Genomic DNA, 23387 nt, shown 5'->3' on the forward strand with positions numbered 1-23387 from the left:
GAGTATAGGTGCAAGGAAACCTACTTAGAAGTCAACTGGTTCAACTGTTTCATTTTATAAGTTATGATAATATGGAGTCAGAGAAGGTAAGTACTCCCCTAACATATCTTGATATGATTCTGATAATGGTACTATCCTGTTTGAAATCCTCCAATTACTCTGTATCATCCCTTTCAGAATGATTGGTATATGGAGCTGCTGAAATCCTATAGGCCTTAATTCCCACAATTCCACACACACACACCCCTGTCACTGCTGACCACGTGCCCTTTCTCATTTCCACCTTCTGCCTGCGAAGTTCCCTCACCTGGTGTGCCAGTCGCCTCCCCTATATCCTTCATCTCCTTTTATCCATGAGGCCTTTCTTGACCTCCCCAAGCATAGTTAATCACCCTCTGCTCTGAGCTACTGTAGGACTTCATTAAACTTCATGATACTTCCTCATAATAATTGCCGTATTGCACTGTAATTATTTATTTATGTCTCCATCTCCCCCACTAGACTGCAAAGTCCCTAAGGGTCAGGTTTGGGTTTTAATCACCTTTACATCCCTCAGGTCACAGACACAATGATATTTAAGGATAAATAAAAGTGCAAATCAACCGTACACATGAGAAAACATTAAAAGGGTTATTAGACAGCTTTTATAAAAGCAGTTGATGATCTAGGTTTGATACTAGTTTATTTTCTATTCCATTCTGAAAAGAGTCACCCTTCTCCTAGCAAGGAACTTTAAGAATCTGAACTTCTTTTAAAACAACTGAAACAATCCATTGGAGATTAGAAATAAGCTGTCTTCTGCCCCATACATCCCTGATGTCAGAAGGTCAGCATGAGGTCACAGGATTACCAGAGCTTGCTTTACATACGGACAAATGAAAGCTGGGTGATACTCTTGGATTTGACACCCTCTGGGACCTAAGTAGATGCTAACATTTTATCAGGATTTTGAGAATCTGTTTGGATTAGTAATTGTCTTAATCCTTTTTAAAACTGCAGAACCGACTTAGATTTATGTATATGAGTATAAAAGGAATGAAAGGAATTTAGATACTATCAGGATATAAGTTATTAATAAATTCTTATAGCTAATTGCTGTTATACTAATCATATGCAAATATTGCATAAAGAAAATTATGTTTATGAGATAGTATGAGTTAGTACCAGATATATGATAATTAAGAGTTACCCCACAGCCACATTTCTAGGAGACCCATGAGTCCCTTCTGGGGGTTTAGACAATTGATTTTATACACTTTTAATGGATAGTTTACATGTCTTATGTTTATGTATTTAGAAAGCTTCATGTGGTAACATCTAGGGTTGAGGCTCCTAATCAATTTTTAACCTCTTTAGATTGAAAAGCTTGTTCTTTTCTTTTTTTTAAATCTCTTTATCACTTTTCTTATTTTCCCAAATAAAGGAGTAGGGAAAGCCTTATAGTGTGAATAAGAAATTACTGTTTTAATCTACTAACATTGTGTTACTACAGCATACTCTTGCCTGTCCTCGCTGTAACCGTCCTCTAAAGGAAAAAAACCACCACCATGCACTAAATCATTTAGAATCTCCTATTTTCCCTTAAAAGTCTATAGTCAACTAGGGCTTATTACCTTATTATCCAAAAAAAAAGGTCTAGGTATCCAGCTGCTGGGAATCAGTGACCTTTGATGGCATTCCATGATCCCTTGGGAGGAGAGAGGACTTCTATGCTGTTTCCTCTGAGGAAGAGGGAATTTCATGGAGGCGTAGGAAATTCCCAAAGTTTCATGGCCTGCAGCCCACAAAGGCTTGTTTTTCCCAGAATTGACCCTGAAAGTTTAATCCACATCTAAATGTCAGATATGTATTCTTAAAACTCAAGCTGTGTTTGATTTAAGCTTAAAAGGTAATTATTTGATCTTGCAGCCCTATAGTTACTGGTGAGAATTTCTTTTAGAAGTTCTGTGTGTGTATGTGTGTGTGTGTGTGTGTGCGTGTGTATACAATATCATTAATTTGCTCAAGTACTGTATAAGCAACAAAAGTTTATTTCTCTTTAAACCATCTTTTGTTCACCTCAGGAGGCTGAATAAGAGTTAAAATAATCCAGTTTTATAGGTTTTCTGCATTTACCTTTTTATCAATGTTTTGCTGATTTTATTTTGCATTGTGAAACCTCAGAGAACTTGTAATGTTCCAAGTGGAGTCGTATCTTAAACGATGTTAGTTTCTTAAGTCATTGTGTAAAACAAAAATTGTGTGTAGTCAAAATAAACCATGAAAAACACTTTATGAGAATGTCACATTGGACCTTAAGCCCACTCAACACTTTTTTTTAGCCTCAGATGCTTACTCCATTAGTTGAGCCCCAGCTGAAGTGGTTGGCTTGCATATAAGAGGCCATGTTGTACTAGTAAGACATATCTTTAAACACTGGTATCACATTCATTGCAATGTAATGCTTCTATTATGAGAGGTGCTTAGGAACAAACACCAACTGAGGAAAGCTAACTCAGCTCATGTCCAGGGGCATATGCTCATTAAATGGAATGGCCAATGGAAATACAATCACTACTTAAATTGTCATTCTTCTCCCTTGCCCCATTTTTGTCTAAGCTTAAATATTTGGATTTGCATAAATTAAGTGCACTTGGGATGCTCTATCGCTATACTTTAGCCGTGTAACAACAACTGTAACTTCATGTGTTGTAACACAGGACATGGTTTATTTGTTGTTTTTAACTGAAGACACAGCAGATGCACAACTCCAAATTGGTCCAAATCTATTTTTCTTTGCATCTATAGATATTTATTTTGTGGAAATGTAGAGTGAAAATTAAGGGCTTATTTTGCTGCCCTCCAGTATGAACTCTTCAACTATATTTTTAAAACTTTCTTTTTTAAAAAACAAGAATTACCATATGGAACACTTGATAAATTCCTTCTGTGACCCCCACATACTTTGTATTGTTAATAAAACTGGCAAAATGGTCTGAGACAATATGTTTCAGATGCATATACATAAGTTTAAATGTGTCCTGTATTTGTATAAATTACCTAAGTCTCAAAAATATTGCATTGTGTTAAATATATTAGAATACGATCTAAAATATGAATAAATGAAATGGGTATTTTATGACTAATGGCAAAACCAGCTTCTGAAAGTTGAACACAACCAGGAGGTCATTTTATAGTATCAGAATAATGCAATTATGTGTTACAGGCTTATAATGGTGAATTGAAGCTGTGAATAATAACTTGTGTGTTGCTGATTTGTGAATAACACTATCAGTGTCACTAGTAAGGAATTTCCATCTCTGCTGGAAATGGTAGCAGGGAAGCAGAATGTTCTGCTTAAAGAGAAGCCTCTCGTCTCAAGTGATAAAGAGCACAGGTAGAGCAATGGCTTTTATGTCAGAAAAGGAGATGACATTGATCTGCTGGCGAGTCTCAGCCGCAACAATCAGTCATGTGGGAGAAAGTTGCCCTTCATGAATTAATGAGATTATTTTCAATGGTAAACAGTAGCAGTGGTTCATGGTGTGAGTAAAAATGCTTGTCACTGTGCCATCAACTTGCCAAGGGAAAGGGACCTTTATTTCTTTGTGTTCCACCACTATGGCTTAATTCATTGGAGTGAAGATCCAGTCTAGGGTTAAGATTTCCAAGACAAACCTTCAAGTTATAGGAGTCAGGGGGTCAGTTCTCCAAGCTAGGGATGAAAATACCAAGACAAGGATCTCAAAGGAAGCAGATGCTGAAAGTAGGAAACAAGTTGAGAAGGATAAAAGGTCAGACTCAGGTTGACGTGGCAAAGTCAGGAGTCCAGGTAAGACAAGTCACATTGTCAGATTATTACATCTCCATCAAAATGCCACATTAGGGTGGCTGGGGAAGGACCATGGTCCAGGATTCTTGGCAGTTTATATATCACTGTGCTTTATGCTTCATCTTCTTCTTCATTAAGACCCTTACTTGCTTGTCAACCTATGTGGACCAGTTTTTCAGCTTCCCCACAAGATTCTGACACACAGAGTAATTTTATTGAACCCTTAGAAATGTATATACATGCATACTTTTCAAAGTTATAAAATAAGAATAAAGCATAGATCTTCAGATTCTGCCGCCAACTTGATATGTGACATTACTTTCTTAAACATTGTTTCCTCACCTACTAAGAAGAGAGGTATAAGGTCGAACGTAGTCCTGGAAATAGAAGAAATTAGACGTGAAAAATGTGTTTTGTCTCCTAATATTATTCACCCTTCTCTAAACTCTAAACATAGGACTTTCTAAGCAGTTATGGTAGATAAAGTTTCTTAATTTAGAGTAATTTTTTAAATCAACAAGATTATTCAAATCTGGGAGACATTAAATGTCCATATGAACAGAGACATTTTCTTGTTTTGGGTGAGAAATTTTTGGCAAAAATAATTTAAAAGGGTGCCACCATCATAGTGATGGTGAATTTGAGAAGAAATTAGACTAAAAAAATCCCCACTTATAGCCCCAAATTTTCACTGGTCAAAACAGTGAAAAGTCTTTGTCAATGCAACTTTGAAAAAAATAGATACTCTTTTTAAGAAATTGGGATTAGAGGGATAGTACAGAATTTGAATAATCATTATTTGCAGTGAATATTTACACTGGATAATTTTCAGAGTTGTTTGAAAATAAAATATCATTTGAAGAATTCTCCTATAGAATTAAGATCCCTTAAAAGCAAGTATTTATTATTAAAACTCCTTGAGTATATATGGACATACTGTACAAATATATTTTCATTATGGAATGTTAAGTCTTTAGAGTATTAGTATAAATGTTGTTGCAGCTATAGTTTCTAAAAATCTTAAAGGCTTTTGAATTAGTGGTCCTTAGTGCATTTATAAGAATCAAAGTTTTATTTTACAGAAATCTTTATCACCAACAGAAAATAAATAATAGTTGTCTCCATGACTGTCTTCAGTTGAATATTCTTTCCAGAACCTAGTTCAAGGTTTAAAGTAAAATTAGTAAAATGAAAGTGCATTTAGCCAGTTAGATTTCATTATATTTATGTAATCAACAGTATAAATGCCAGAATCTTAAGCATTTCAAGAGCTCTAGGCCTACTTTGAAAAAAAAAAAAATCTGACATGTTTTCTACAGAACTATGGTCCTGCCAAATTTGAAGTTTAAAACTGTGATCACTTTAGTTCCTTAAATGCAAAAACAAAATCAAAACCAAAGAAAACAACCCTCCCCCTGGGAAAAAAAAACAAACAAACAGAAAAAGAATAGTATCTCGGCATTTGTAAAGGGTGCAAAGGTGTTTTTCTTCATTCCATATCTTTAAGAGGCTAAACCTTTTAAAGAAACCATTAAACTTCCTTTTGTAAGAATATTTATAGAATTCAAAATTTTATAGTACACACCAAAATAATATGGCACAGTAACATCACAAAAATTTAAGAATCTATTGAACATTGAACTCGAAAACACTCTCAATTCTCCTGATTATTGTTGATATGCATGCATATAATTTAAATGGTTTTATTTAGTGAGTTTGTAAGGATTCTCCCATCCAGATAGGGATGTTCCTGTTAAAGTTCCATTTTGTCAAAGCTCATTCTTAATTGTATCACCAAGTCTGGACACCAGGCTGGTGTATGCAAGTGAGGACTGTGCTCACAAAAAGCAAACCCCTATCCTTCACAAAGTAGAGGTACATGTCTTGAAGCTTCATGAAGACAACACAAAAACTGAAACAACTCTTTGGAATTAATTATGTACAATTTAATCATAATTAGGGTATATGTATGTACGTACATACCCATTTACACAAAATAATCACAAATAATATATAAATGCAGTAATGGTTGGAGTTGGTGGTCATGACTAGGTCCTTCCCATTCAGTTATTGGTGAACCTTACCAGGAACAGCCCTACTGCTTTTCAGTCCTAGTCTTGATTTTTCCTTCTCTTTCCTGTGGGATTTTTGTCATATGTTGATTCTCTCCTGCACCCTATTCAATTTTATGCCAGTTTTCCACATAAACCTGTTAGAGATGTAATATTAATTGCCCAGAAATCTCAGCCTGCAATTGCTTCAACATATTCTTTAATGAATACAGACTTCATTGCATATATTTCTATTACTTTAGCTACTTCTGTTTCTATTTTTATTGCAAAGCTCTGTACAAATAAAAGAATATCAGAAGGTATTGCTATAAATGTGCTCTGCTAAATTCCCTCTGCCTTGAAATGCCTGTGAACTGCTGCTGCAAAATGCCTGCTGCATTTTAATGCCTTTCTTGCAAGGCAACATGATATGGGAGAAATAGCACTGGTTGTGGAGTTATTCAAATCCTGGCCTACCGTTACCAACTGTGTTACTTAACTTCTCTGAGCCTCAGTGTTCTTGTCTGTAGAATGTCAGTAACAGTACCAGTGACTCAGAATTCATTGTGGATAAAATGAGATGAAGTATTTAATTCACAAATATGATATTTAGGACATCATAGTAGATAAATAAATGTCAGTTTCTTTTCTACAACTTGAAACAGTAATGAGAAGAGTGTATGGCATACATAAATCAATACTCATTTTTAAAAATATTGCAATTGAGATAATTATGAACTAGGAAGAATAAGGTTAAATTCCAAAGGAGATGATAATGCCTTGGTGTGATATTTGTCAGATGTGGGAATGTATTACTGTAGGATGGATTGCATGGATCCCATGTTAGGGAGTTTCTGAAATTCATAACAACTTTAAGTTCTGCCCAGCTCTAAAATGTTATAAGTTCCTGTTGAACTATACATTTGCCTTTAAAGTTATAGAAGTACAAATAAAACTAAAATAAAACTGTTTGTTATGCTTTTTGAATTAATTTAACATACAACCAGCACATTGGAAGTGTCGGAATAGCATTAATCGGCATATTTGTGGATGCAACTCTAATAGGAACTTTTTGGTAAAAATGGCCAAGCATTACTTCATCCAGTGAATTAATACAGAAAGCCTAATGCTCTAACCAGCAACTTGTAGATGCAGTTCTTGATACTTCGAGCAATTTTCTGTTGCTGCAACAGCATTTGAGGTACATCATAATCTCATGTCACCTCTAAAACCATCAGACAAAAGATTCTCTATAATCTATATCGTTAAGTTCTATAAAGCCAGGAAAATCGAATAGATAATAGGTAAGTAGAGGAAGAAAAATTGGAGTCCTCAGGAAGTATGTCCTCTAGGATTTTGATTCAGTAGGTTGCTAAAGGGTCCCATCTCTAAAATATAAATATTACGAAGGCAGAGATGCAAGGTTGGAAGATAGTAAATCATGGCAGAAAAAGGAATCTTTAAAATCAGACAGACCTTGATCATTATCTATTAGCTATTAGCCTCAGATTCTTCATCTTTATGGAGCAGAATAATAAAATCTTTCAGTGGTTTTTTTTGGGGTGGGGTAAGAATTTGAGATAATATATACAGCACCTGTTACACAGGAATTATAAATAAACTCAGTGCCAATTCCTGTAGATTAGATTAGTAGTGGCTGCCTGCAGTTCTGATTGAGAAGGATTCTAAGGCCATGTTTGAGATTATAAGGAAAAGGTGCTGTAATTGAATAGTGATGCCTGCTATGAGCAGATTATGAAATGTGTATTCACTAAGTGTGTTCTATAAATTATTACGATTATGAATATTGTTGCTCTCATAACAAAGGTGTTTGTACATCCCTCTTCAAATTGTTAAATTTCTACATCATCAACCCAAAATGGAATCAATTAATTGCTTTGATTATAACAGCCAGTATATAATTTTTATGGATTTGACAGTAAACTTGTGTGTAATATCTGCAGAGAAAAGCAGAAAAGGAAAATCAGAATTTGCTATTCCTAACTTTATCATATAAAACACCTACTTGGGAAATATCTGGTACAGTTACTAAAAGTAGAATGAGGTTTGGAGAGGAAAAAAGAAGAGATAATGTGGAGATGTAGTCTCATAAAAGGTTTGCACACTGTCTTGTATCTTCTTTAAAATATGCACACAAGGGAGAAGATACAACATGTTTTGCACTTGGATGGTCCATAACTTTTGGGACATTTGTTTTTTGTATTTTTCTCTGAGGCCAGATTTCTTTTCTGGGTAAATAGTCATGTTCCTGTCAGCCATAGGGGATTTTCTGAATTCTAAGCAGCTGATTTTGTATTCTTGCCCATTCCCTGTATTTGAGAAATGCAATCTGATCAAATCCATATTTTTTAATTTGTGTATTTATAGGCATGTGGAATAATAGTTTACAGTCCGAGTATGATTTTTTCCACCACAAATGCAGGAAAATTATGGGGTTTTTTTTAATAGTGCCTTATCAGTTTCGCTTTTTTTCTTTATTACTGATGACTTCATTCTGCTTGAATTCAATGCTTCAGTTTCTTTGGGGTAAACTAATAGATTATGTATGCACTGTTTGCATCGTGTTGATAGAACTCATCTGGTGAGTTTGAACGTGGCTCATGAATTCACGTAATCGGTGAAGCCTGTGCATTGGATGCAGCCATCATAGTCATCTCATATTACTCAAGTGAGGGAATCTGTTTAAAATAGAGCTGTGCTGCTTATCCTGCTTTCCCGTGGTTCTGAAAACCATATCAGGCCCTTTATTTTTCTTTACCAGCATCTTTTTCAAGTGCTAAAAGAAAATTATTATTATTATTTTTAAAATAAAAGCAGAGTTAGTGAATAAACAGGAGTTAGATGATTAGAGGAGCAGAGTTTGATGATTGTGAGGTGAAGAAGCAGAGTTAGATGATTTGGGGAGTTTTCAAATACATATGAAAGAAAATATGTATGGTTTTCCTAAGGGTTTGTTTTTAATCTAAGGTGTCAGCTCTGAGCATTTCTGGAACACGTAGGAAGCTCAGAACCCTGTGCTAGCTATTGTGGAGAGATTGCAAGACAGAGAACACATAGTCCTGCTTTCAGTTAACTTACAGTCTAGTTTGGAAAGAATGCTACTTCCTCCAAAAGACGTTTGCTCGCCACTTTCTTTTTGTAAACTATAAGCATGATTTTCAAAAGTTTTAACAAAATAGTAGATGATCTCTTTCTGTTGTTGTTAGATATCTCATTTTAAGAATTTAACTTAAAACTCAACTGTATATTTGGGGATGTTTTTGGTAGTCAAGGCCTGTCACAATCAGGCCCCTTCTTTCCTTTCCAGTTCTACCTGTCCCTCTTCCCCTGCCCTCTGTCATAGATCTTGTACACTAGACCAGTAATTCTCAAACACATCCCTTGATATATGAGGGTCATTCTGATAATAAGTTGTTGCTAATTGAGTCAGACTACCAAAATATGCAAGCAAGATACTTTTGTTATTTATTAAAGTAAATTCAAAAGTATCCCTAAACTAAGGTCACCAAATTTATTCTAATTTGTTTTCCAAATGAGAGAGGAAATGGAGCTTTTATCACTTTAAAGAGCATTGTTTGCCAATACTGATTTACTTGCATTCCCCCAAGCAAGACATTTCTAATTTCTGTGTTTCCATTGCCCTTCCCTCTACCTCGAATTCCTTCATTTCCCCTGTCCAGTTGTTGAGCACCTATGCATACTTCAAAACTCAGTGAAAATGTCACCTCCTCCCTGGAGCCTTCTGTGATCTTTCTCCATGGCCCTGCTCTCATCTTGTCGAAGTTAAGCACTCCTCCTCTGTGTTCCCCTGGTCTCTTTGTAGACATCTGTGTAATACCTGTCGCAATGCATTGTACTAATCTGCATCACTTTCTGTCCCCTACTACCCATACTGTGTACTTTATGCAGACAAGGACTATGAACTGTTCATCTTTACATTCCCAAATCTTAGCATAAGTTCTGACACATTGGGGCACTCAATTATGCCTCAAATGAACCAGCTCTGCTATCATTTCTCATTCTTTCTTCCTAGACCTGAATTGTATCTCATATTGAGTTGATCATGACAAACCAATACAAGCTAAAAGGGAGCCACTGGCTGACCAGTTTGGGCTTAAAAGGAAGGAGTGGGTAACATAGAAGAGCAGCTTGGACACGTAGCCAAGATGGCACATCCTACCATCACCCAGCTTTTTTTTTTTTCTTACTTCTTGGCATGGCTTACACCTTCTTTTCATTCCCTACACACTGGCCATACCCATGTATTGACATGTACGCCACCCCCACAATTCATAAGTATTACTGAAATGAATAAATGGCATGTGCCAATTCTATTTTATATCCAACCTTTGGGTAAAACAATTGCAACTTCGTCCCAAATAGGCAACACTTATTTGAGAAAATTATATACCCACAAAAATTTAAACAAACTCTGTGATTTTGACTGTAAGCATAAAAAGTGATGGCTCTTTTAATTGCTCTAAGAGGCCTGGACTTTCTCTTACCTTATCACTCAGAAGGGATTTATTAGTCCCAAGTCAGATGTTTTGATCCTTGGAGCTAAATATATGCACATAAGGAACTTTTTTTTTCATTTTTATTAATGATTTCACATTTTTCCTGGCATATTTAAATTACATATTTGAAACTTCCAAAGTGGAAGTCAGCCCCTATAACAAGATCAAAGAGTGAGTTTCAAGGATGATGAACACTTGTGTGACTGTTTATTTGATTATGTCCTACAGTGGCCGTCCCACAGGTGGAAGCACAGACCGCATCCAGATGTTGCGGAAGGAGTATTACCAAGCTCGGAGGGAAGGTTTCCCTTTATATGAAGATGATGAAGGAAGAGCAAGGCCATCTGATTATGACCTTCACTGGGTAAGCACATGCCTGATTACAATTTTTGAATTCATCTTTAATGAGATAGTTTAGACCAAAAGAACATGGCCAAAATATTCTATACATGTCAAGTCACACTAGGGTTAATTGAGTTTCACAGATATGAACATTTCCCGAACCACAGCCTTCTTCTCCCACAGAAGTTGCTTACCTAAATCGAACCACACTAATGTACAGTAGTTCATTTCAGTTGATCTCATATTTGCTCTCTGTTGAACTTGAGATGAATCAGATGTCAGCTACTTTAAACAGGGCAGAGAATCTTTGTCACCATCTACTGAGCCTTTATTCATAACCTCCTTCTCTTGGATCTCGGACATCTGGGCAAGTATTAATAGCCCATGCAATAAAAGCCACTCTCCTTTGGAAAATGGGTGTTAGAAGAAAATTTCAGAAGGGTTATCTTGAGAGAGATCATTTTTTAAATATTGAATTTGTGCAATTCACATTCTGTTGGACTTGCCAGTATACTAGGATCTCTGTTTTGAGGGCAGGGAAGTTTTTGTAGCAGAGGATTTTCTTTGCCGATCCTTCAACATTCAGGGAATAATAAAAAGTACTGTAACCACTAAAGAGATACTGTCTAGATTTGTCAAGGGAGCATAATTTGTTCTCTTGTCTTTTTAAAGAATGCAAGGCTGTTTCCACGAAATACACTTAACCCTTGAACATCCACAAAAATGTCCCCGAGGTGGGTGCTTAGAATTGGATTACTTGAGTCAGTACTGCCACATACTTATAACAGTGCCCTGACACAGAGTCTGTGCTCAATAAATGTTAGTTCTCATTACAGACATTATTATTTTAGCAGAGCTGAACATGGTGAGAATAGTGCCCTTGATGTGATTCAGTCCTCACCCACCCTCTGATGATTACTGCCTTCTACTACGATTCTCAGTACTGTTTTGAGAACAAATTCCAGGTAGCCACTAAAGACGCCAGCTACTTTGACAAAAAATTCTACAAAGGAAAGTTTCCTTTTCTCTGAGTTTCATGCTCATATTTATGTTCACAAAGCCAGAGTGGGAAGAGTAGAGTCCATCAACTGAGCTGGTTCCCTCTAGTTTTTACTTCTCTGCCATGGTTGGGCATGTGTGGCACTTGGCACTTTTAAATTGATGGACTCCTTGCCCAGTAGATTCCTCTTTGTATGACAGAGTTTAAAAAAAAAAAAATCAATCAAAAATGCATAGTAAGGGAAGGAGCTGAGATGGTGGCGTAGAGAGGTGTGGAATTTAGTTAGTCCCTGGGGACAACTTACAAACAACCAGGAACAACTAGAAAATAGTCTGGAACAACTGCTGGGGGACAACCATGACTGTCCACACATCGTACACCAACATGGATTGGGTGGAAAGGCTGAGATTGCGGCATAAAATCTGTAAGTAAAAACTGCGGAACCACACCAGGAGTCCCCTCCCCCCATGGCAGGCTAAGCTACAGGTCCTCGCTGTAGGAGAGAGCAGCATTTCTCATGGCAAGTGAATATAGCTCAGTCCAGCTCCAACTGGGGTTTTAATTAACAAATGTGGACTGCTGAATACAACCTACAAACATAGTCAAGCAGCAAAGTACCCTGAGGTCACTCCCAGTGGAGAGGAGATGGGGCTGACAGAGAGGAAAATAATTAATTAAAAAAAAAAAATACAGAGACTTTTAGAGACTGACATTAGAAAGCCGGAAAACACCTGTGCTCTGGGATGGGGAGCCCAGAAGACCAGGTGCTCTATCTGACCGACGGGCAAAACTGGGGGGACATCAACTGGCTCTGAAGACAGGCTTTCTTTCCCTTTTTCTCCCACTCAACATGAGCCTCAGCCATTTTCAGGTCACAGTGCTTTGACCCAGACAGGGGTGGAGTTGACAGAGTCAGAGAGACAAAGAACAATTCAAATGCCAAAGTTAACTACCTAGGAGGTGTATCTTCCCTAAGAGGAAGGAGGTGGGGCCCAGCTCAAGGGCTCCCTCCCCTCAGAATTCAGACCCCAGGGCCTGGGAGAAAATAGTCAAAACAGAAGCAACCAAAGTTAAGAATTAAAGGAACCATGCCTTTCTACACCAGTTGGGAGCGACAGGCTGACAGGTGCCACCTGCTGGGGAGGTTAGGAGAAGCACAACAGCTGGAGACCTCACAGGAAAGTCTGTCAAAGTCTAAGACACACCCTCAGGTAGACTTGAAACTGAATATAACCCCATTCTGAGATCTGAACCCACTCTGGTCTGGGAAAATGTGATTGGGGGAACCGGGGAAGCCAGATGCATAGACAACAGAGGACTACAAATTACACTGGGAAGGGCAGAGATATGGCGCAATCAAAGGAGTAAACTTACAACTCAATCAAGATACAGTGGAGATATTGTTTCACTCTAATGAAACAATCAATTAAATATGTTTAAAGAAATTTGTTTAATCAACTCAAAAACCAAATCAATGGGTTCAGGGATGATATGGCAAAAGAGATGAAGAAAATAAAGAAAACATTGGGTGAACATAAGGTAGAAATTGAAAGTTTGAAAAACTACTGGCAGAATCTGTGGAAATGAAAGGTAGAACATAAGAAATGAAAACCACGACAGAGACGTACAACAGCAGAGTTCAAGAGGCAGAAGAAAACACTCAGGAACTAGAGAACAAGACTCCTGAAATGCTACATGCAAAAGAACAGATAGGAAAAAGAATGGAAAAATATGAGCAGTGTCTCAGGAAATTGAATGACAACATGAAGCACATGAAGAAGGAGAAGGAAAAAGGGGCAGAAGCAATAATAAAGGAAATAATCAATGAAAATTTCCCATCTCTTATGAAAGACATAAAATTACAGATCCAAGAAGTACAGCATACCCAAACAGAATAAATCTGAATAGACTTACACTGAGACACTTAATAATCAGATTATCAAATGTCAGAGACAAAGAGAGAATCCTGAAAGCAGCAAGAGAAAAGCAATCCATTACATACACAGGAAGCTTAATAAGACTAAGTGTGGATTTCTCAGTAGAAACCATGGAGACAAGAAGGAAATGGTGTGATATATTTAAGATACTGAAAGAGAAAAACCACCAATCAAGAATCCTATATCTGGCAAAACTGTCCTTCAAATATGAGGGAGAGTTTAAAGTATTCTCTGACAAACAGATAATGAGAGAGTTTGTGAACAAGATACCTGCTCTACAGGAAATACTAGAGGGAGCACTACAGACAGACAGGAAAAGACAGGAGTGAGAGATTTGGAACAAAATTTTGTATGAGAGTAGCACAGCAATGTAAGTAAACTGAACAAAGATAACTGTGAGTATGTTTGAAAGAGGAAGATTAAGAGCATGTGGGGCACCAGAAGGAAAGAGGAAAGATAAAAACTGGGACTGTATAACTCAGTGAAACCTAGAGTGCTCAACCATTGTGATAAAATGTACAAATGTGTTTTCACATGAGGGAGAACAAATGAATGTCAACCTTGCAAGGTGTTAAAAATGGAGTGGTATTGGGGAAAAAATACAGTCAATGCAAACTAAAGACTATAGTTAACAGAAACATTGTATTATGCTTCCTTTAATCTAACAGAGGCAATATAACAAAGCTAAATGCCTATAAGAGGGGGATAAAAGGGAGGGGTATGGGACTCTTGGCATGGGTGTTGTTGTCCAACTCTTTTATTCTACTTTAGTTTAATTCTATCTTTCCTTTTGTTCCTTTTTAGTTGTCATTTTTTTTCTTTCTTTTTTTTTTTCTTTTGTCTCTCTACCTTCTTTGACTGTTCCGCCTCATTTATGGAAGAAATGGAGATGTCATTATATAGATAGTGGTGATGGTGGTGAATGCATAAATACATGATTATATAGGGAACCATCAATTGTTTACCAAAGACAGAATGTATGGTGGGTGAACAAAACCATCTTTAAAAAGAAAAATCAGAAACAAAAACAAAAAAATGGGATGATGAAGAAACCTTGAGGGCACTATATTGAGTGAAATAAGTAAGTCTGACACAAAAGGACAAATTTTGTATGGTCTCACTGATATGAACTGATTATAATATGTAAACCCATAGACATGAAATATAAGTCACCAAGATATAAAACGAGGCTAAAGAATGGGGAGCAGTTGCATATTATGAACAGAATGTTTAACTAGGTTGAACTTAAGTGTTTGGAAATGGACAGAGGTGGTGGTAGCATGTTATTGTGAGTATAACAGTGCTGAATGGTGTGTGAATGTGGTAGAAAGGGGAAGCTTAGAGTCATGTATGTCACCAGAAGAAAAGTTGGAGGTTAAAATATGGGAACGTATAAAACAGTGAATCTTGTGGTGGACAGTGTCCATGATTAACTGTACAAATATTAGAAATCTCTTTCATGAACTAGAACAAATGTATGACACTATAACTAGAAGTTAATAATAGAGAGGTATAAAGGGGAAAAAATATACCTATTACAAACCATGTACTATAGTTAGTAGTATTTTAACTTTCTTTCATTAACAGTAACAAATGTACTATACCAATAACATGAGTCAGTAATGGAGGGGGGGTTGTTAGGGGTATGGGAGGATTTGAGTTTTCTTTTTTGTTTTTATTTCTTTTCTGGAATAATGGATGCAAAGCTGTATGATGGTATTGTGGGCAACTGATTGTGCACAATGGATGATTGTATGGTTTGTGAACAGTCTCAATAAAATTGAATTTTAAAAATGTAAAAAAAAAAATATGCATAGTAAGGATTGGTGATCCAAGCCAATAGCCTCAAACTCTTCCAGAAATGGACATCTCATGACTCTAGATAAAAACAAACAACTATTTTTTGGTTTTATTACACGTTAGGATTAAACCGAATGACATTTACAGTGAAGGGGCAATTGGTTTCTTGAATTCTTTAGTAGCAGAGGAGAAAGATTCCTCCAGAATAACAATTTAGATAACAGTTCGCCTCGTTTCAAATTTGATTGAGATAGATTTATTGCCTTTGGTGAGAGAAGTGAGCTACTCTATAGGTACAGCTTAGCTGCCTTGATAAAAGAAACAAGCAATAAATAAAGGGAAGTATTTCCACCATAACTAAAACAGAACACTATGCCCAATGGATTGAAAGGTCTTCCCACTTCAACACCACTGTAAGTTCCTATGAGCAAACTAAGGCAAGTAATTTTAAATTAAGCAGTTCTGGTTGTTTTGACCTATTTTGTATGATTTGAGCAAGACATGAAGCTGAAGCAACAAAAATGCTTAAACTTCATGAGACTTAAAAGTTTCCCCTGACTCTCACCAAACCTGAACTAAATAACTATACTCTCGAGTCCTGCCTTTTTCAATGTTTCTATAATTTTTGCCAAGCAAATGTGAAACCAGACAAACAATCTAGTGAGTAAAGAAGTATCTCTATTTTAATTTGTGTTTCCCATGCTTGGGTGTGTTGAGACTTGCCAAAAAGTGACCGATTTTATGTTGCCCAGACAATTGGGAGCTAAGACTTCCCAAAGGGATAGTTGAGAACTGCACTGTCATAGAAGACAGTAGTCTTTGTGATCACCTGAGATACTCCAAACCAGGGCTTTGAATCTCAGCAAGCTTTCCCCTCCTCTTCTCAAGCCAAAGGAAAATGCTAGTATCTTTTATCCAGCTTAGACCTAAGAAATTACACCATCCTCTTGCCACTTATGGAGAGATCTAGGAAAGCAAGTATAGGAAGATAACATTTCATTCCTGTCAGTCAGCCGGGCCCAACAAGGCAGCTTTTATGAAGCGGTGGATCCCAGGTGGGGCTGCTCTTCAGCATTACCTGGGACACTTGCTAAATTCAGTTTGCAGTCTAGACTGGGGAGAGGTGGAGTCTATAAGAGGCCCATAGGTGCTTCTTCAGGTGACCGTCACGGTTTCTGACCCATAGTTCTAAAAATAATATGACTCCAAAAACTTCAGTAAACACCAAAGTAGTCCAGCTTTAGCAGAAATGCTTTCATGAACTCAGAACTCCAGAGTACAGACCCAAGACTGAGAGGCCTGATAAAAGTTCCTTGGATCCATACTCTACTTGGGAACTTCTGATCTATTGAGAAGGAAATTAGGAAGATAAGTTACCGAAGAACCACTTTTAAAACTAGTTTAAAAATAGGACAGAAAGAAGGAAAGGATGCTCACAAAAGTTTTCAAAGCCAAAATGATTAATCACCTGAAAGATTATTAGGTTCCATAAATATTCTTTAAAAAGAAATATGTTTTTCTCAGTAGGACCAATACTCGTCCTTTGGCCTTCCCCAGACTTTCTGACTCTTCCCAGGCCATCTCATTTATAGTTTTCTACCAGTATTACACCTGGCCAGTGGTCCAGAGCCAGAGATTTCTTTCCCTGCTTTCTATTGTTATCCATTGTTCTCATGACTCTCTTTTCCTTCTCTTTTTTCTTTGTCTCCTATTCAATTTAACAAATATTTGCTCAGTCTTAATATGGGCCAGGTGCTGGTAAAACAATAATATTACATTATCTCTATCTTGGAAGAACTCACAGTCTAGCCAGGAATACAGACAACTAAGCCAAAACAAAACAGGACATAATATATGTAATACGTTCTATAGTACAGGGAGATATTAGCTTTAGGTGAGCTCAGAAAGAGCAGTTAATTCTGTTGGAGACAGGATATGCAGCTAGGGGTGCTGGGAAAGCTATAGAGACAATTTGGGAGTTGCCTCAATCAACATATTTTGTTCTCTTTCTCTATTTCAAATTTGCTGTCTTTTTTTAATCCTTTCCCCAAGAAGCTCCTGACTTTTTTCACTTCATTTGTTTTAAAATAAATGAATTCACACAGGTTGCAAGATTTTGTAAATGTGGACATGAGACCTTAAAAATCTTTTCAGTTAGTCTGTTTTGGAGCTCTTTTCTCATCTAGGCTCTGAAAAGCTACAAGAAGAACTTGAGAGAATTTCAATAGCTGCAAGTAAAATGGCCTAGCAAGTTTTTATAGGCCCAATTAAATAAGCAAGATATGCAGCTGTGAAGTCTTAATATTTGCCAAAAGAAAACATAATACCTGTTAGCTGCTAGTATTTTATTTTCTGTAAAACTGGTTAAGGATGTCACAGTCTTCTGGCAACAGGCTGCTTTTTTTATTAGCAAATAAAGATTACCTAGTTATTTAGATATGAATACATAAATATCCTGTAAATAATTTTGGAAATGGAATGGCTCTGAAGTTTTCTAAAAATATCAATACTTTTATTACTGTTTTCAAGAACTGTGTGCCATGTACCGTCCCTCCCTTCCTCTTTTTAACTCTTTGGCTAAATTAGAATGTTTATCTATAAAACAAGTTTGTGGACACATGGATGGGTATGAAGAACAAATTTGTTATATATGGAAAAAAAGTGGGAGTTAAAACATCTTTAAACAAGTATAGTATGCTGGTTTCCACTGTCATAAAAGCCATGGTCCTACATCTTTCTGGCACAGGTTGGTCGTGGTTGGAACAAAGAGATGGTTGGGTGAATAAATGAAAACTTTCTGAAAGATTTGTTCACTCGATTATGAAGACGGCCCAGGAGCCAACTTGAGGGAACGTGCTTGGCAGCTGGTCTGGATGATGAAAGACATATCCGGTGAATTCTGCAGGCAAAGGGAAAAAAAGGACAAGGATGCTGAGATCGTGCTAACCATCTTAAGAAAGGGATTTAAGATGGAATGCATAATTGCCAAACCAATGCAAAACACAGCAGAAGGTTATTTTCTAGATATGAGAAGATAAGAGAAGTGATTTCCTGCTGTAAATAGTCCAATACCAGAATCAAGACTTATGCTCCTTGAAGGCATCTGAGAAAGACCAAGGATGTTGATGAACAATTCTGGACTAGTCAATGGCTCTCGTATGACAAAGAACAGGACCCCTAATTCACGCTGACCTAAGCACACAGACACAGAAAGGAGAAGATCATGGGAAGGTGGGCAGAGACTGGAGAGATGCAGCTGCAAGCCAAGGAGTGCCAGGATGCCAACAGCCACGAGAAGCTAGGAGACAGGCATGGAGCACATTGTTCCCTGGAAACTCAGAGAGAGTATGGCCCTGCCAATACCTTGATTTTGAACTTCTAGCCTCCAGAACTGTGAGAGATTAAATTCCTGTTGTTGTAAGCCCCTCACTTTGTGGAAATTTGTTACAGCAGCCCTGGGAAACTAATACAGTTTGTTCGGTTATGCAACTTTAAAATCCAGAGGCATCTCTAACTTTAGGCAAAGCTGGATAAGTCAGCCTTTCTCCTTCTCTCAGCTTTGCTGTTCTCTGTGTAGGCATCCTTCTTAGGGGGGTTCCCCCATGTGGTGGCAAGATAGCCATCAACAGCTCGAACCCGGCAACTCTTACCAACAGGTAGTCTCACTCCCAGGACATTCAGTATCTTCAGTGCAATGTTTAATGACTTGCATGACTCAGCCTGGGCCACACGCTCATCCCTGAACCAAATATCATGGCAAAGAAAGATGCAGTACTCTTATGAGCCAGAACTAGATCACAAGGCCACAGTGAAACCAGAAAGTAGAGTCGGAACCACCTAAAACGCATGTACCAGTGTGGACAAGGATAGTCTCCAAAGGAAAATTAAAAGGGGAAGAGAAAATGGATGTTGGGCACAATTAGGAGTTGTCTTCCACACCTGATTTGGTCTAGTAATGATGTAAACTTCCTTAATCTTTCTAGATTTTCAGGGAATGAAAAAGAAAAGATCTTTTCCTTTGTTTATTTTCCTGTTTTTCATTAGAAACATCTATTATCAATTTTAAATTTTCTTCCATTGCTGGCTAGATAAAAGGAAAAAAGATTTATTTTTATCTACTCATCCCATGTCTTTGGGCTATCCCAGGAACCCAGAGAGTTTCACTGAGTGAATCAGTGAAAGACCTCTGGTTTTTTATTTAGATACGTGAGTGGCTTGTTGATTCACTCCAAACCCAGAAATTTACCTCAGGGAAAGGCAACAGATTTCTTTGAAAGGACTAAAGGTTCCTCTCCTCTTTGGGTAGGATTGTTCTATATAGATCCTCATAAATTATTGTTTTGTGATAAGCACATATTCTATTCTTAAAAGCTTCAAAAGGTGGGATGGTGTAACTTAGAGCCATCAAATCTATGCATGCAGAGAGTGCTTTAGTTTGATCCCTACCATGCAAGAACCAACGCCTTCTCAGTTGATGAGCCCTCTTGAGCGCCATAGACAGTTTCTTCCCAGTGGTTGACTCCATCAACAGATCCTGTGTTTTTCCTAGTTTCCTAAAACAGTTGATGTGAAGATAAAGAGATACCAAGGCAGAGAAGAGAGGACAAGAAAACCCACTGTGTCTAAGATTTGGGTGGGTTTTGGAAGGGCCTAAGGTTTGGTCAAACTTAATGTTGGTGAAACATCAAATACCATGTGAAGAGTTAGGATTTATTCACTTATATTTCAGAAAGAGTAAAATAAATAAATAAATAAGGAAAGAAGAAGACAAAAACTTGGAGATTTTTTCATAAGGTGGTTTTATGCATTTTATATTTCAGTGGGGCTTTCACAGGAACATACTGGCATATAAGTTATATGGGAAAAGGCCTGGAATATACAACATTTGAGTGAATTTCTAGCTTTTAAACATAGTGTAAATCATTTTTGAAAGGAGGCAACATGTTTATAGGCAATCCTCAACATAGAAATAAACTGTGTTCCAGAAGTCCATTTGGAAGTTGGAAATTTGAAACTGGGAATGGATTTTCCCATAGGAAGAAAACATTGTTGGCAGTTAGGGTCCCAGACCAGCCTGCAAAAACCCACTAACATCCACTAATGAGCTAATGAGCTAATCACAGAACAGTTCTTCAGGAGCAGGAGCAGGAGCAGGGAGCCATCTGAGCCAGGGGGAAGAAAAAGAAATCTTCTTTCCTTTTCCCTGGAGGTACTTTTAAGATAACATGATCTCTAGCCCTTTTCCATCTACTAGTCTTTAAGTTTGTCTTCCCAGGTTTCTTGAGCCCTTAGCTGCCCCCACTCCCCTATTATGGCTCCCCACTTAATCCCAGTCTTTCCTCCAAAGTGCTCAGGAGTTCAAAGTTATCCATTTGCCTCCTCTCCCATCAAAGTTCCATTCTTTCAGGCTGTTCATCTTAGCTACACTTTGAAGGGGCAAGTAATCTGATTATGCACTCAGAGAGACTTCTTTTTAAAGAAAATGAAATGTTTGATTAACTCTAATTGAGTGCAAAAACTTAGGCAGTGTATGGGAAGTCCAGGGGAGGGGAGCAGGAGAAAGGCTAATGGAGTCTATTCTTGAGAACTGTTCGGCTGCATCCCTGATGCCCTGTTGCTACAGCAGCCTGCAGTTTCTCCTGGGCTTCTCTGTTTAAAGTATGGAGCTCAAGCTTCCCCAGATCTCCCTAGTCTGACCAGCTTCCTGTAGGCAAGGCTGTGATTCAGAGTATCACTGATGGCTCCAGCAAACTGGCCCTCACTTCCCCGAAAGAGCTTTTTGATTCTAAGGCTGCCTTCTGGTCCATGGCCAGTTGCTGCTGGGTCAACCCTGCCTGAACATCTGTCCCAAAGACAGTCACTCTGAGCTATTCCTGTCCTTCCATCCCATCCCTTCTAAACCCACAGATTTGCTGAATTTTAGAATAATATATTCATGTCAAAGATCAATGAGGCATTTAAAAATTTTTGTTAAGGTGTATTTGGGCAACAAACAATTCCCAAGTTGGGCAATGCCAAACAAAAAGTAGTAAGGAGCACCACCAAGAGAGTGCAAAGAGGATGCTTGTATAGGACAAATGTGGAACAAGCAAGGAAATGTTCCAACTAGCTGATGTGAAGTTTCCATTTTACATAGGAACGGGGGTCTTACAAAGTAGGGAGCAGGTATACATTGATTGGAGTGGTATTGTCCATTCTGGTAAACTATCTCTCCTGAACCAATACCGGTTGATCACCAGGTGTTGATTACCTGCAATTCTGTAAGGTGCCTTCCATTGCTGAACTTACTCCGAAAGCCCTTGCAGGTCAATTGCTTTTGTCTTCTGAAAAATCCTTTCTCAGAAAGGGGTCCCTCCTCACAAAGCCCAATGCAAGTGACCCTTTTACTTTACTTAGCAGTAGGTATGGGGAACAATTTAACATAATGTTTGAGAGCATGGACTGTGAAGGTAGACTGCCTGGGTTCACATTTGGACTCCACCACTTATTAACCAGGTAAATTTGGGTGATTTACTCAACCTCTCTGCCTCCCCCTCTCAGTCTTCTTTTCCTTAAAATTAGGATGATAATAGTAATATTTTATATGAGTTTCGTGACAATTAAATGATTATTTATGTAAAGCACCTATAATAGTGTCTGGCAACGTTAGGTGTTTTACGTGCTACACAAACTGAGATGTTTAGAAATAATACATTCCACTGACCTGACAACAATCCTGAACCTTTGGAGCTTTTGTTATTCCAGAGTCCTGAGACATTATATAGGACACAAAACATTGTGGTGGCCTTCCAGTCATGCTCACTGTGGTTCCCACTGAGATGCTCACTGCCCAGCCCCACGGTCCCTTCAGGTGGTGACTGTCAGGCTGGGTTGTCACCCACTTTTGGCAAAGTCCATTGGTCAAAGGTCAATATCTATTTCTCTCCCACATACATACTTTTCCTTTAAAAGTGTACTCCTTTCATCCCTGACCCTGGGGCAACACCTAATCTCTCTAATGAGCTTATGCTAAAACCAGGGAGCAAAGACTAAAAGAAAGTTGACTTTAAGGGGCTTCTGCTTTCAGTTCTGCAAAAACCCTGAAGCAAGGAAATACTAGGCTGTAGTTAATCACTTAAAATAGCAGGGAGGGAGAAATACAAAAAGAATATACCAATAACTTACTCAATAAATTATACTACAACCAGATTAAAAATAACAATGGCATCATTTATTCAGTGCTGACTCTACTAGATACTGTGTGAATACCTTATATAAATTATGCCATACAACAATTCCCATGAGGCAGGTATTGTTAAACCTATTTTAGAGATGAGGAAACTAAGATTCTAAGGCCTCGCTGTACGGTCACACAATCACTGGCAAAGCTGATTTTCAAATCTGTGCTAAGTCCGAGTAGACATAGCAGGAAAGGAGGGCTGCTGTGGCTCATTTTTCAAATGAGATGTTTGAAAGAAAAGAAACCTCTGGGTATCCATTTGTAAGCACTTTAAAAACTGTTTTCTACCTCTGCTGAATTACTCTTAAATTATCACTCTTACTTTGTTTTTATCCCAATAGTATTGAACAAAAACCAAATTTTGGTTATGTTGCATCAGTTCTTTATAACGGTAGGTATGAAATCATTATTTTTATGCTACAAACAAGTTAGCCTATCCCTGGTTCAAATCCAAACCTAAATAACAAAAAAGAGAAAAAGAAACTTCAAAACCACATTATGTTTCCATAATATGTCAAAAAAATCCTATGCTATACTTATGTTAGAGTGGGGGAAAAAAGAGGGGCTCTTTTTGCTTCTAATGAACAATTAATTCCAGCTCAGGATGTTGAGTTCCCCCAAACCACAACCATTTGTGTTGGATCATGTTTAAAACCCAAAATTCCAGCTTCTACAATAATGGCATTCTT

At 37.6% G+C, this 23387-nt stretch overlaps 1 protein-coding gene across 1 annotated transcript in view; it reads left to right on the top strand.

The window, feature by feature from the left end:
• Window positions 1-23387, top strand: part of PARD3B (par-3 family cell polarity regulator beta) — a 1159791-nt gene that overhangs the window by 1044683 nt on the left and 91721 nt on the right. Inside the window, exon 21 of the mRNA XM_037849784.1 lies at window positions 10629-10764. Within this exon, the coding sequence (XP_037705712.1) occupies window positions 10629-10764 (136 nt within the window). The remainder of the gene's footprint in view (window positions 1-10628; window positions 10765-23387) is intronic.

The sequence above is a fragment of the Choloepus didactylus genome, chromosome 9 (genome assembly GCF_015220235.1).
Source record: "Choloepus didactylus isolate mChoDid1 chromosome 9, mChoDid1.pri, whole genome shotgun sequence".
Classification (NCBI taxonomy): domain Eukaryota; kingdom Metazoa; phylum Chordata; class Mammalia; order Pilosa; family Megalonychidae; genus Choloepus; species Choloepus didactylus.